This window comes from Jatropha curcas, chromosome 11, assembly GCF_041381405.1.
Source record: "Jatropha curcas cultivar XTBG-Jc1 chromosome 11, XTBG_Jcur_1.0, whole genome shotgun sequence".
In the NCBI taxonomy this organism is placed as follows: domain Eukaryota; kingdom Viridiplantae; phylum Streptophyta; class Magnoliopsida; order Malpighiales; family Euphorbiaceae; genus Jatropha; species Jatropha curcas.
Window position 1 is genome coordinate 24757952 of NC_143161.1, and position 16187 is coordinate 24774138.

General features: G+C 33.8%; 1 protein-coding gene and 1 long non-coding RNA gene across 6 annotated transcripts; both read right to left on the reverse strand.

Moving 5' to 3' along the window:
* Positions 1-750: 750 nt before the first annotated feature.
* LOC105636432 (inactive poly [ADP-ribose] polymerase RCD1) lies at positions 751-10597 on the reverse strand. Of its 5 annotated transcripts, none has more exons than XM_012219705.4 (9): positions 10171-10597; positions 9420-9533; positions 7712-7753; positions 6480-7629; positions 5733-5974; positions 5044-5204; positions 4350-4535; positions 4135-4230; positions 751-1091 (listed from the first exon to the last, which is right to left on the reverse strand). In XM_012219705.4, exons 4-9 carry the CDS (start codon positions 7625-7627, stop codon positions 1029-1031), a joined length of 1896 nt encoding a protein of 631 aa, XP_012075095.1. In that variant the 5' UTR covers positions 7628-7629; positions 7712-7753; positions 9420-9533; positions 10171-10597; the 3' UTR covers positions 751-1028. The 5 variants fall into 5 exon arrangements, with proteins under 5 accessions (XP_012075095.1, XP_012075094.1, XP_089572238.1 ...); XM_012219704.4 differs by having other exon boundaries at positions 6480-7633; XM_089716112.1 differs by having other exon boundaries at positions 6480-7753; positions 9420-9527; positions 10226-10597.
* LOC110009766 (uncharacterized) lies at positions 2746-4128 on the reverse strand. The gene is made up of 2 exons (XR_002284645.3): positions 3670-4128; positions 2746-3577 (listed from the first exon to the last, which is right to left on the reverse strand). It is a non-coding gene; the product is annotated as an uncharacterized LOC110009766 (long non-coding RNA).
* Positions 10598-16187: the final 5590 nt, after the last annotated feature.

The window sequence follows — 16187 nt, forward strand, 5'->3', positions numbered from 1 at the left end:
TCAATTTTCAGGAATAGAACCATGAAGCTGGTTATGCTGCAAATGAAGAATCTCTAGCCGTGTCAACTTTTAAATCTGGAGATTTGAACAAAGAAAGAGTGACTGAGAGAGGGAAAGAAATGGTTTGTTAAGTTATCAATTAAGTCATCATGAACCGGTTGTTCGATGGAGTCTGCAAGCGAGTGACTAGAACTACAAGGCTAGAATATTTTGGTCTCACTGGCTCCCACCTGTTCAAGCGCGTCAACACAACAGTGTTATTCGGGCCTTTTTTGTTCAACTTGTTGAGCTCCTTTTTCATATAAAATTAAAAAAGCATTTGGCCCAAATTTGTGGGGCCCTTTATGCCTTTGTTACAATGAACTTGAAATTGCAGGTTCCGATTTCTAGCAGAAATTTATGCCTATTAATCATGGAAATAATTTCCGAGTTCTCTTAAAATGCCATGTGACAGGCACATGTTTTTATTGAGTGCAAAAATGATATTTCACTTTTTAATTAACAGAAAAGTGTGACAAAAAAAGAAAAAAAAAAAAAAAAAAGACTAAATAACATAATAGAATCAAAAGGGAGGGATAATATAAGTTTAATTTCGAAAATAGAGGTCCCGATTAGTGAATTTCACTATGACTAGAAAGTTAGCTTTACAAACTGTGTCTAAATTAACTTGCAAACACTAACTTTATAAAGCCCTAGTTATTTCGAATCTCAACTGTTAAAAAAAACAAAAAGCAGATGATAGAAGACAAATTACCAAATCACCAAATCTTAACCAGTATCCGCTATTACAAGGTGTTCCATCAACTGAAATATTTCACTTCAGAAAGTCGCAACAGAAAAAGAAAAAAAGAAAAAAAGTCGCAACAGGAAAAGAAAAAAGAAAAAAGAAACTAGCAGTTTTGATATAACTAAACCTAAACCTAAACATATCCAACATATTATTCACAACATCATGTCGACGCATTCAAGCACGCAAGTACAGAACGAGTTTTACCTAAACATCCAACGAAATATGCTGCTTTGATAGATCAAGGACCGTTGGACCCTTCTACAGTTGGCTTAGGTGATTCCACCACACACTTGAATGGTACCTACACAACCAAAAAGAAACGAGAAGAAATTTAATTTTTTATTTTAGAAAAAAAAAAAAAGTAAAATAAGAGTATGCATGCTTATAGCCTCGTTATCACATCCTTGCTTTTGTTCTGGGCAGTGTGAGTTCCTACGCTCTTTAGCCATCCCCCACTTCCTTTCTTCCAATATTTGAACCTTATACAGATCTCGGCTAATTATATCAAGAAGGCAAATTTACAGATATGATTTGCCTTTGATTGGATAATACAAGAGAACCTCCTTGTGCCTGGAAATTCAAAATTTCTTCTCCCATTTTGTGCAACCATTGGCTCAGTTCAGTTTCCTCGCTTCAGGCGAGGAGACTTGATTCAAAGAGAGAGTAATTGTTAGGACTCTAATGAAATAATAAATAAAGTTTGGTAGTAGTCATTTGTGAACCATTTTTGTACTTTTGATTGGATTGTTTTGTAGACAAGACTGATATAAGATAATATCTGGATGACATGCATACATGACATATTCATGGTCTTCTTTTATTTATTTATTGTTTTTAATCCCCCATTTAGGAAATACCAAAAATTTCAATAGATCTCCATATCCAATCAGTTTTAGATCTCTTAGCAAAGTCCTCTTGAAAGCCAAATCAGAGAACTTAGTAGAAACTCCCATGCCAATCTCCAATACTGAAATTGGAAGCATTAGTCCCAAAAGGAAGATCTAACCTTTTTTTTTTTTTTTTTTTTCAGCTTGTAGTAACATATAGATAGGAGTTCATCTCTAGACACAAGTTGAGGAAGGTCCGTGGAGCTGAGTCTTTCAGATTAGACGCAGACATGTCCTTTGTATAACACATTGGGAGAAAAAAAAGTAATAAGTCTAGCTGAATGGTTGTACAATGGTTCCTACAATTCCAGCATTAAAATGAGTCCATTCCAAGCCCTTTATGATAACCTCTCTGCAGGTTTTACGCCGCTGCAACTGTAGAGTGGGGGATTGCGTTTTATCCGAAACTACAACCTCCTATACATGAGTCAGTTGCTCTAAGAAAAAACTTGAACTGTCCTAAACTTTATGGTCCACATCTTGTTTTGGAGAAAATTGGAACAGCTGCTTACAAGTTGCAGTTAGCACCTAGTTCTTCTATCCATCCTCGGTTGCATGTTTCTCGAATCAAAAAACACATTGGACACAGTTCTAATATTTCTGACACAATGCCACAGTTCACGACTTAGATTTTTGAATCATAAGAATCCTGAATGCTAGAGTCATTACCAGGCATAATGCTACTGTCTCTCAAGTGTTAGCTCTTTGGAAAAGCATGCCTGCTGCTGCTGCTGCCTCTTGGGAAGATAGGTCATTCCTGCAATCTCAGTTTCCTCACTTCAAAGTTGAAGACAAGACTTGATTCAAAGAAGGGTGCTATAGTTTGGAGACTAATGAAATAATAAATAGTCTGATAGTAAGCCATGTTGCAAATGAACCATTTTGTAAATTTGATTGGATTGTTTCCTAACAAGAATCCTATAAGATAATAAGGCTAGGAGTTCCCGAGTTGGACAGTCTCATTATAGAGATGCTGCGAGACAAAAAGTCTTGTCCAAGAGGCCTAATTTCGTATCGAGAACGGGCCTTGGGACCGACCTTGTTGCATCTGAATTACTTGCATACATGAGCTATAAAAGTTTTTCTTTTATTTATTTATTTATTTTAATCCCATTTAGGGAATACTTCTCACAAACATTGAAGCACAAATTCAAAATATCTTCATCCGCAGTCAGTTTTAGGTCTCTTGGCAAAGTCTTCTTGAAATCAAATCAGGGAACTCAGTAGAAACTACCTTATCATTCTTTTAGTTATTCATTTTTTTAACCCCGTTTAGGGAATACTTCCCAAAAACATTAAAGCACCAAATTCCAAAGCTTCATCTCCAGTCAGTTTTCGATCTCTTAGCAAAGTATTCTTTGAAGAAAATCAGGGAACCTAGTAGATATTACCTTGCCAATCTCCAATACTGACGTTGGTTTAAGAAAATCAGGGAACTTTGTAGAATTGAAGCACCAAATTTAAAAGATCTTCATATCCTGTCAGTTTTAGATCTCTTAGCAAAGTTTTCTTGAAAGCCAAATCAGGGAACTTAGTAGAAACTACCTTGCCAATCTCCAAAACTGAAATCGGAAGCATTAGTTCCAAAATGAGGATCTAACCTTTTTCTTTTGGCTTCTAGTAACATAGATAGGAGTTCATCTCTAGACACATGTTGAGGAAGGCCCATGGGACAGCTAGTCTCTTGAGTACCCACATGTCCTTTCTATAACTCATTGAAAAAAGAACTCTACATGCCATAAACATATTCAAGGTGCATGGGTTTGCCAAATCCAATTCTTGGTCCAAATGGTCAAGTCTACGTCAATGGTGGTACAACACTTTTACCATACCAGCATTGAAATGAGTCTTTTCCAAGCCCTTTATGATAACCTTTCTGCAGATTTTACCCCAGCTGCAACTGTAAAATGGGAAATTGGGTTTATCTCAAACTGCAACCCTATGGACAAGTGTGTCAATTGCTACAAGAAAACACATGAAACTCAATCCTACATTTTATGGTCCATATCTTGTTCTGGAGAAAATTGGACCAGCTGCTTACAAGTTTCAGTTGCCACCTGGTTCTTCTATCCATCCTCTGTTTCATGTTTCTCGGCTCAAAAAACACATTAGACTTGGTGCTACAGTTTCTGATACAGTGACACAGTTCAATGACTTTGATGACACGATTTTTTTTTTTTTTTTTTTTGAAGCATTAAGAATCCTGGATCAGAGTCACTACCAGGCATAATGATACTTCTCAAAAACATTGAAGCACCAAATTCAAAAGATCTCCATACAGTTTTAGATCCTTCATATAAATCAGATCTTGAAGAAGCTTTCAGAAATTTTCAGCCATTCAAGTTCCTCATCAGAGTTATTACTGCTTAAAATCTTCCCATGATCATGTATCAAGAAAATTAACAAAAAGAGAATAACTATCACCAATTGTGAACTATCATACAAATTAAATCATACCTTGCACTGAAGACTTGTTATTGTTGACTTCAGCAAAGCATCTCCAACTATCAACCTCAAACTTTTTATAAAATCTCCCCTGCTTATCTTTTTGGCCTGATGGTTATAGAAGATTAAAAAATAAATAAATAACTAAAAAGAGAAGATGACACGAGAACATTAGAAAACATTTAAACGAACACATAATATAACAAGATATCATGCTATTAACATACCTGGAAAAGTTCATAATTTGTAGTTACGAGTTCCATTTCTTTACGAGGAATTTTGTTTGAGATTGCAGCAAACAACATAGGGAAAGGCATCCAAGGTGATTTAGGAGTCCTTGTGTTGCTTGAACCAAGACTTGATGCTTTTCCCAGAGATCCCCCACATTCTGAAACTGGTTGACTCTCACTTCCCTAAAATAGCAAACATATAATAAACTAAGAACCTGAAATGAAAATCATCAATGACAAAAAAAAAAAAAAAAAAAAAAAAAAAAAAAAAAAAAAACACTAGTTTAATCTGCAAAATTATCTACTTGCACCATTCAAGTACAGAGATGGTATTGCCCTTCAATACCTTCTGACATATATTAGTCTGTGATAGCATTAAAGAGACATAATTTACCATGACCAGTTCTTCCTGTTTGGTCTATTGGTTATCCATCAATATCTTACAAAATATTGCAGCCTTTTATCTTTACAATGTAACAATCAATTTGCATGTTTCAAAGTAAACTCATGAATCTTGAATGACACAAATAAATACTAAATGAAAATTATCTGTTCCAACACAATTGCACATCCTGGCATATTGCAAATCAACATCCTTTCAGCTAGAATAAAAATATAACTTAGCAAACTATAATGATTATGATAGAGGCAGGGAAAAGAAAGTGCCAAAAATATATAAAGATACCCTTACATTGGCTGATTCCATAGTTGGATTCAAATCAACTGCAGTGGATTCTATTGGCTGATTCAGATCAACTGTAGAGGACTCCATCGGCAAATTTCGCAGAGCACCTTGTGAAGATGTAGTAATACCAGAAACAGCATGCTTAATATCACTTCCAATCGAAAAGCCTGTACCAGCAAACATAAAAGCTAGCAGTCAAGTAGCAAGGAAGTTTCAAATTTAAGAGAAACTCATGTACTCATACAGCATCTGCAGAAGACACTGCCAACTAAGTAATTGGATCAATGGTTGGAGCAGCTACCGATCTCAAGGAGTAAGAAAAGCCAAACCGAAGTAGATAACTATGCATCATGGTTTTGATTATTAGCAGAGACAGTAGATATTGATCTCATGGACTAAGAAGGCCAAACAAAAGTAGATAATAACACAGGTTTCGATTATCAGCAGCCAAGAATATTAGACAGCAGTAGAGATTGATGCTCAATTCTGAAACCATTAGAGGTCATTGGTTCCATCATCCACAAATAACAACAAATAATGCAGTGGGAATGTATCCAAAGTAAAGCTCTTCAAGTGCTCGTTCATTAGTAGAACAATATGGATGTATATGTTAACATGTATGCATATATATGCACACAAATAAAAAAATAATGTTCAACCAGAACTAGAAATCACAAGAAGGAATAGCATATCACCTTCAGCATTAGACGAGACTTTGAAACTAACAACAAATTCTGGATAAATATGGGTGTTCATATTCATATTCCATACTATATACTGTCCCGGATTTTGAAGATCATCGACACCACTATCAAAGTCCTCACTGCTGGGATAACACTGCTGAGTCCCAGGCTCAAGGAGCTCCATGTTTCCCATTATTACACGACAAAATAAAATGTGTTGCAACCCATTTTCGTCAACATCACAAAACTTTGCACTGCAAAAGTATGACAGTATTAAAGGCATAGTAAGAAATACAAAAAATGTGGACAAAAAACAATGATTCTAATATGAAAAGAGAACATGACATCCACTCACATAAACCATGACATCCACTCACATAAACTTTTCAAACCAATCACTCAACCTAAAACTAGCAAAAACTGTTTCACAACATTAAAATATAATAAGAACCATTACAATCATGAAGATCGTAATTATGTTGAATAAGAAGATTCATTTGTTGACAAAACAAAAATAAGCTTGCAGGAGGATTCGTGTGCATCTCCATAACTATGCAGCCAAGCCAGCTTTCTGCTAGGCTTACTGAGACCAAAATCAAATTGCAGCTCAGAGAATACCAGTAAAATAAGTAAATTACTAAATCCACTAAGATGGCTATTTGGTGAAGAAAATTAGATGCCACAAACTTACAATCAATGCACCCAGCACAAACAATTTCAATAGTTCATAAATCACGAGCATGGACAGAAAAAACCAACCTGGTGTCGCAGCAGTTTGCTGCAGAAAGATGAACACCAATGCCATATTTTGACTTGGTTATAGATGATCCACAATGCCCAAGTCCACAAAACATGACTGTAGAGAGTAACCTTTTGGAAGAAGCAAGCCAAGCATATCTAACATTTGCGTCACCACGGCATTTTTTTGTTAGCTCAATCTGCTTTTGGAAAAGCTCCAATCGGGCATGCATTGAAGTACTAGAACAACGCTGCATATCAAGAATGTCAGCACCACCAAAAGAGCTCATGCCTGTAAGAAACATTTTCCTTACACTATCAAAATCTAACTTTACATCAACAGAGTCATTTTCAGTTGATCTATTTGTTTTATTATGTTGATTTTCCTCAACAGCTTCATCAATTTTTTCTTCAAGTTTCCTGTTGCAACTATCCTCAACTTCTGCAACATGATAGTCGCTGTCACTCATAGGTTTTTGGGCAATTTGAAAATGTTTGACAATAGCATTTGACTCTCCACTACACTCCTTCAAATTGGATTCGTCCACTCCATTTATGTCAATTTCAACCTGCACCTTGATCTCATGTGGCCCATAAGACTCCGGGAAAATATGCCGTTGGTCATCCACACAATTATGCTGGCAGCAGTTAAGCAGCTCCTGATCATCAACATAAATTTCGGGAAAGAAGCAGCCACCTGCCTCATCAATCCAAGCCATTGGTTGTTGTAAACCTGTCTTCATGTCCATTCGAAACATATGTAAGAAATCAAGCACATAACGGTGACCCTCTAATTCAACCTCAATAGCCGGTTTCTTGTTTTGAAGCTCATTTTGGACTAACGCAACAAGATCTAGAGGAAAATCATTCCATTGACCATTCTGATAAAACATAAGACGGTTTGGCACCCCAGTCCTCATAAAATTTGAATAGCACCGGAGCAAAGATCTTCTAAAATGATATCCACAGCTCACATGCTTGCTCTGGCTTCTAGCTAGTCTCCTCCGTTTCCCAAGCTTATATTTTGAAAAATTCAAATTGGGCCACTCAGGTGACATAATGTGAGAAGCTCCAGCAAAATATGCTGCACAACGGGATGCTCTTTTTCTTTTCAGACCGAGCATAACTCTATGAGTACTACCCAATACCTTTACGTTCTTGGCTTCCATTTCTACCTAACAGATCAATATCTATCAAGAAATTCAAATCCAAAAGTTCGAATATAAAGAAAACTAACAACTCTAGCCTCCCACCAGTTTTATAAAGACAATGACATCGGTGATGATCGGCAAGCCCTGAATAATGGGAATTAGTTAGAAAATTAGAAAGTACAGATGAACTCTGCATGCCATTCATAGCACAAATGCAAGACGTACTGATCTACAGAAGTGTCTAGTCAGAAGGACAACAAGAACCCAGTCAAATACATTAGATAATGAAGAAGACTTCAGATGGTACGTATCACACTGCAGTTACATAAGTACACTGCAGTTATGGTCCTGTGACCTGGAATGTCCACTTTTTCATTACATGAAACAGAAACTCAACTTCAGATCTATGTAATGATCCAATTATAGATGCAATAATTGCTTATCCATGAAAGTAATGATCCAATCATAGATTTAATAATTGCCTGCTGTACATGAAAGTAATGATCCAATCATAGATCCAATCAAAGAAAGTCATCAAGGCATAATCTTTTAACCAAAAGACACATGAAACCATTTACACAGAGCTGTAACTGACCACTACAAGCACACAATGCCTTCGTAACCTTAATCCTATTTTACGATATTTAAAATTTGAAAGAAAGTGAAGAGTCTGTAGACAGCCAACAGAAAATATAACCAAAAACGGAAATGTTGCAGTAATGGTACTACAGTTCATCTCTTACTTTTGCATGCATGTTCCCGTGTAGACATGTGTCCTATGATGTCAAGTGTGTATGTCTACAAATAGATTGTACAAAGCGTTATGCCTACGCACTCCACATAATAACACCTCCAGTGTGATATGCCCCATGCCCATACCCCTATCATGAACCAACACATGCATCGTCCATGTGATTAAGATTTTGACATGTATAAAAACAAATAAATTGAAACATGATTCGTTTCAATCCACTTGTTCATCCTTCTCATGAAAAACTTGCTTCTCATGTCCTCAACTTTTCTATTCCTCCTCTATTTTCCATCTTTCCACTTTACTATGCTTTCCCCTGTTCCCCATCTTTCCACTTATCTAATCTTGATACCAAGTAACCCTTTATCATAACAGCATTGAATCCAACTCCCAGCCATGGAAAAATGGCGCAAAATTGCATGAAAAAAGAACTGCAACGTCGATGATAAAGTTTTAAGCTTTAAAACAAAAAATTCTTTCTCAAATTCCACATTACAAATAAAGAAAATAATTTGGTTCTCAAAACAATATTCTGAACAAACTGAAATAGAGAGAGAGAGAGAGAGAGAGAGAGAGAGAGAGAGAGAGAGAATTGCAATTCAGTTGTGGAAACTTCCTTTCCTCTCTCCACATAACATAAGTAGTGATCGAATCTAAAAGAAAAAAGAAAACGTTAAACTTTTTCCTTCCATTAGTTTTCTTTTCTTTTTTTTTTTTTTTTTTTTTTGTGTGTTCCAATAAAATTGACAAGCCAAATAACTTAAATTTCAGAAATATACAAGTGCTTAAAAGCAAGTTCAATACAACTTCCCTGCACAACGAACATAAATGCAGGCAAGAGACCAAACATGAAATGTGCTAATTACACAAAATGTTATCTCGACAAGTAAGAGAATGCATTCAACAGGAAACATACTTAGAGAACCAAACACAATGGTCCACACATCTCACATCCATAATTACTTCAATTCTAGAACTGAAGAAACTACCATTCCAATGGAAACACAAAGGATGAATACAACAAAATAGAGAGACATAAATAACAAAAGAAACACATACCTAGTACTGCAGTTAGTTAGCATCCTGAAAATGTTCCTCTTCTATACGAGCGTCACAAAATGCAAAGAAGTAGAGCCACTGTTATTTATTCCACAGTCTTGAGTAGCTCTGTTCCTATAATCATCCAATATCAAACAACAATACCCAAAAAATAATAATAACAATCTTTATTTCAAGTTCCAAAAACTAATTATCTGTCAACCAAATTAAATTAACAAAAATTTTGGTTAATTTAACTTAGTTTACTTGATCAAGCTCAAATTATTAATTTCCTTAACTATCAGATAGTTTAGATTAAAAAAAAAAAATACCAAATCGAAATCCAATTAGGAAACAGAACAGATCTTGACCTCAATACAGAGATAAATTTGAAAAATAAATAAATCAATCAATAATAAATTGTACGCCTGCAACACAAATTTTCATCTTTAAAAAAATTGGAAAATGAAAAATATGGGTCAAAAAGTGCAAAATTCCTTTAAATTCAACTCAAAAACGCAAATCAATTAACAAAACAAATTCCAAAAGCACGTCCAGTCAAAATCGGACCCGATCTACTCATTTCTATCACAAAATCCAAAAAAATAATAAAATTTATATTAATCCGAAAATCTCAAAAAAATAAATAAATTAATAATCTTTCGAATTCAAGTCTTTAAAACATGAATCCATAAGCTATTTTTTTATATTATTCGATACTTAATTGGAAAAACAAAGCGTAGAAAAAAGAAATAAATTGAAACAGTATTACCTGCAGATGATACAACAATTAAAAACATGTATAACTTGTGAGGTTCGTTTCTCGCCTTAGAGAGAAGAAGAAACCCTAACTAGAGAGAAGAGGAACAGTTAGAGAGATACGACGCCGTTGATCTGTCAAAAAATAGATATGGCGTTGACGGTGCAAGTTAAGTCGGCGGTCATCGAAAGGCTCCCTGTCATTTGTTATTTTTCCTTTTTCTTTTATTATCTTCTTTTTTCTTTTGATTTTTTTTTTCTTTCTTTTCCTTGCCCGAAAAGCAAGAAAGACTAATGAACCTGCGCGCACCACCAGACAACGTTTTGTTTTTTTCTGAGAAAATGCTAAAGTAACACTGTAGTGATAAAGTTCTCTGTCACAGTTTCCATCTATTTGATTGATTGTGAGGAGTGATAGAGAAGGCCGAGATGAGATTGGTTCGTCCAAGGATTGACCGGCGAGACAGTAATAGTTATGTAAACCTACTTTTAGGGATAGAAGCACAGAGATATTTTAAGGACCCGCTACGCGCCCTTTAAGAAAAATAGGAATAAAGATATCATTCAAATGTCAAAAAAAAAAAAAAGGAATAAAGATTAATTCCCTCAACTTACTTCGTAAGATTAAAAAGCTAAATTAGATTTGTTTTTACCAATTTAACTTTTAAATTTATATGGAATGATTAAAAATTTTTGGTTTACTTTTTAGACCAATTTAATTCTGAAATTTATTTTGATTTTTACAAATTAATAATTGATTTAATTTAATATAATTGACTTCTTATCCATTTTTGTCATACACTAAAAATACTCATATCAAACTTATATCAAACTTTTCTAATACTTATGAATATAAACTTAAAATCCATAAACACAACATTTCTTGTCATATAATAAATTTATAAATATGCATTATAACTTTAATTTATACAATATAAAAATTGCATAGATTTCATAAGTGATAACCTAGTAATAAAGGTTAATTTTAAAATGTTCAAAGTAATACATATTTATAAACTCAAAACCATCAATTAAGGTAAAGAGAAATACAATATACTTCATTTATCATTTTTCTATATAATTAATTTATTTTTTTAATAAATTATTTAGCTCGATCTCATCTACAGTTTTAATAAATGCCTAAATAATGATTTTCTCCTTGTAAGTACAATGAAGAATTAGAGATTAATTGACTCAAAATATCAAATATGATTTTTTTTTTAATCATTTTAAATAAGTTCGGCGATTAAATTGACCTAAGATATTAAATCTAATTTTTTAAAATTATTCAGGGCTAAATTGGCTCAGATCGAATCTCACCTTTTTCATCCTGCTAAACAAGTTTCGGGACTAAATTCGCATTTATTCCAGATAGATATGGATCATAATAAATGGATTTGAAATGATTATGGATAGTAAAATTAATATTCGTAATGGATACAGGTAAGGTACGGATTAAGTCTTTAGATAACTGCTACCGGTTACTTGCTATATTAAACGAGTTTAGTAATGGGTATCCGCAGGTATCATATCCAATATTAGTAAAAACTGTATTTTACATAATTTCATATTTGGATAGTTTAAGTTCACAGATACCCTAAACGTATAAAGGTACTTTAAATGAGTTTTAGACAAATACGGGTAGTAAAAATTTAAACAGATTTTGATACGGGTACTTAAATGGATATCTAAATGGGTTTAACATGTATACGGATAATAAATTTTTAAATTGATATAGATACGGGTAGCTTAAAATTCACGAGTAGCCGTCGGTTTCCATCCCTACCTACATTCGTTCTCATAATTTGTTTAATTATTACAGTGGTATTTTGGGAAAATAAAGCAATTAGAGCTGGTACACACATATAGGTGTCAAAATAGGTTCGCGTGTCGGGTTTGTCTCACATGTCACGATTAGTTTCAATACGAAAATGAGTTGTTTAATAATTGTGTCAAATATTTAAATCACAACACGAAAATTAAATAAGTGACACAAACACAATACATGTAACATGGTTAATTGAGTTATATATGACAAAAAATTTAATTAAATTTAAGTACATGGATCATATACGGGTTAGAATACAATACGTATTAACATATATAACTCGCATAACCCGCTTAATATACATATTACATATTAAATTACATTTTTATCCTTAATTAAACGGTTTAGACGGATTAGAAGAGTCGATGCTTGACACGACATGTTTAAATTCGTGTCATATATAATCCGTTCATGACACGAACCCTACACTCAACCATAACCTATTTAATTTCCATGTTAGGCAAATTGTGTTTCTTGTCGTAATCCATTTTGATGCTCCTAATCAACCCATCACTTTTGTTATTCGCACTCTCAAACTTGAATTTTCGTCCATTAAACATTTCAATTTCAAAAATTTATTTGTCACGACCCGTTTCCATAGGCCGAACCGACACTAGGACCTGGATAGGCTTAAGGCCTCCAAAGCCCGTAGTAAGCCTTTATTAGTTAATTCATATTCTGTTTATAATTGTGGCTTCATGCCCAGTAACTTTATTCCACAAATATATCAAAGAACAATTCATATATTTAACATATATTCTTACTATTCAATTATAACCCATTTGGAATACAATTGTGGAACTCGATAATCTATAGTCCTTTACATTTACATGGTTAACAAAACTATTAACAAGTTTCTAGTTTTGATATTTTAACTCAGTCGGGTTCATAGGATTCTCCTTTCTTCCTATTACCTAAAAAAAATAGGAGGCAGGGGTGAGCGTCAAACTCAATGAGTAGGGTTAGATAACCTTCTCACCCCACACAATCACACATATGCTACAGTAAATCGTTTTAATCCTCCGACTAGTTATATGATCATGCAGTTTGTCACACAAATGGCAATATAATAGCAATCACAATTATTATCATCCTCATATAATCACATCACATAAAAATTAGTCAGTGGTGTCACCAAAACCCCCAATGAGCCATCCTCCCACATGGCTCACCCTCTCATAACGTGTGCACGAGGGAGCTAATCTCCCATACCTGGCCGATTGGTCTAATCCTCACATGACCAGTCCTCTCATTGTTTTTCCATTCTCTCTTTTCTTTTCCATACCAACAAGAGGCAACCCGGTGGTCTCCGTCAAATCTAGATCATCAGGTGCACGCAACAGGAGGCCACCCTGTGGGCTTCCATAAAATCCAGATTATTAGGTGCACACGATAGGAGGCCACCCTGTGGTTTCCATATAATCCATATTATCAGGTGCACACAGGGGCGCCGATCTCCCATTTACCTGGCTGACGGTCAAATTCCATAATTTCATTATATTCAGGATCCATGCACTATAGATCGTCCTCACAAACCCATGGTGACCCACTTCATCCCAATTCCACACAAACAAGGCACATCAATATCACAACACAGGTAATCAAGCAAATTTTAATCGCAACAATAGTGCAGCACAATATAGCAATTTAACAAATGCATGATAACATTTAGCCGTGAATACATGAATGCAAAGATGCAGGCGGATGATGCGAATTATCTAACACTACTCACAGTTCTTTATTGTCCTTTAAAAGAATTGTCTTTATTACTGCATGCTTCTAGCTTTTGTCCTCGCATTTCGGAATTTTATAAACCTCTAAAATAAAAGAAAATTCTAAAATAAGAATTCTAATTCGAGAAATATATTTCACATTTATTTATTAGTTTTGGTTACTAGTTGCTTAGTGTTTCCTTATTTATTTATTATTCTAATTTATAACCTTTAAATAAAACTTCTAATTATTTGGTAAGTAATATTTTTATAATAATAATAATAATAATAATAATAATAATAATAATAATAATAATACTGAAAGTTTTAGTCGTTACTTCCTATTAAGGATATAACTAATTTAATTTTGTATTAAATGTTTCGCCGAAAATTCGACAGCATTTCCTCCATAAATTGTACTACCCAATTTTACATATTCCACATGTCAACACACAGTCCATCCATCGGCAATTCACCTTAACTGATCCCGTCAACCATAACCATCATTCATTCGTTCATTCAATTCACATCTTCCTAACACTATTTATTAAAGTTCCTAAAATTAATTTTTATAATTATTAGTTAGGAATTCTTATTTCATTATCTACCTTATATTTATAGTTAATGTTCATGAAGTATATTTAACAATATTCAATTTCATTCACTTAAATACTCAATTAAATTCATTCATTAATTAATTCGAAATTTATGAAAAAATTGTGAATTGAGTCTTAGAGTATACTAATTGAAAATCGGACGACGAATCCACAGTCTATATGAGGAGAGGAAGATTCTGCCTTCCGGTGCCTCGCCGGAGTGTCGCCGGCCGGTTGCCGGACAGCCGCCGTGCACGGTGGTCGAAAAGTCATTCTTGCCCAGAATCACACACTTCATACACCTCTAGAATCATAATTTCACTAGGAACTCAAATCCATGCTCCAATTATTGAGTCTATGGATCGTTTGGCCTAAACCTACGCCGACCAAAGCTTAATGCCGCGATCAATGGTGGTTTCACTACCGAAGCCCAATCGTCGGAACCAAAGGTAGGAAAACACGCGCAAGACCAAGAGGAGTTGATTGGAAGTCCTCTCGCTAGCTATGTCGGCCAGAAACAGCGAAAATCGGCGGAGAAGTTCATCGTGTGGCGTCGCATGTTCCTGTCACGTTTTCTCTCATTTCAGGCCCCGTTTTTCCATAATAAGGCCACATATGGCTTCATCTCAACGTGATCGCTAGTTTAGAGTCAGGGCTAGCCGTATTTAGTGGCAGGAGGACGCAGATCGAACGAGAGGCAGAGAAGATCGCGCGGGGAAGAAAAAGAAGAGAAGAAAAGAAAAAGGAAGAAAAGATGGTTCTAGAGAACTCTGGGCCATTCCGGTTTGATTCGAACCGGTTTGATCCAAATCAGCGATTCAACTCAATTTTTATTTAGTTTAATGATTTTTCACTTGGTTTTCGAAAAATCAAAATTGACTTACAGGTCCGGTTTAATAATAATAAAATATTTTTCCATTGATTTCATTGGTTGAGTTTTATGATTAATTTTTAAATGAAAAATTTTTGAAAATATTTTTTCGGGTCATTTCATTATTAAATAATTAAAAAATATAAAAATTATTATTTTTGAAAAGACATACTAATTATATATCAAATTAATATTTTCTACATAAAAATCAAAACACTCTAAAAATTATTGTCATTAGTATGAGAAGATGTATAATATTATCAAAATTTGTAAGTTCGAATATAAAGTAAGTCATTTACAAAGTTCAAGGTGATACAAAGATTAAACTTACAAAGTTCAAGAGCGAATTTATTTCAGCATACAACAAATGCATCAATTTTCCTATCTATCTAAAGTTGAAGAAAAAAAAAGACTATTCAATATTTTGTTTTAACTTTTTTTAGGAATGTTTAGTTTGTTTTATTTTTCTATGTTTTGATTTGATGGTTATGTATTTATTAATTTAAAATTAATATTTAATAATGATAACATTGAAATAATTCAATTATATTATTTATTGTTCTTTTTTTTCTTACTTTTATTTTGTTGTCATATTTTATTTATTTACAAATTATTATTATTAGTATTATTATTATGGTAGGTAAGATAACCAATGTTTCGTTTAACTGATCAATGACTAAGATTAAGAGACTAACATGATTTAGTAATGCAAACAAACTTCATATCTAATTACTAAATCAGAACATTAATGATGAAGGGATATTAATTACACTGATAAATCATGCAAATGTTAAGACAAACTACTTTGACTTTTCAAATATTTAGGTAGTCATGACATGTTGCTAGACAATGTACTTGACCTTCAAATATTAATTTCTTGCCAATATATTTGGAACCTAGAAGGTCACGCTCATAAGAATGGATATGAGAAAGTGAAAACGAGAAATCGAATCAAGTATGACTTGATTACAAATAAGTTTTTGGATATTAAGGGGCAAAATTATAATTTATATTTAATTTCAA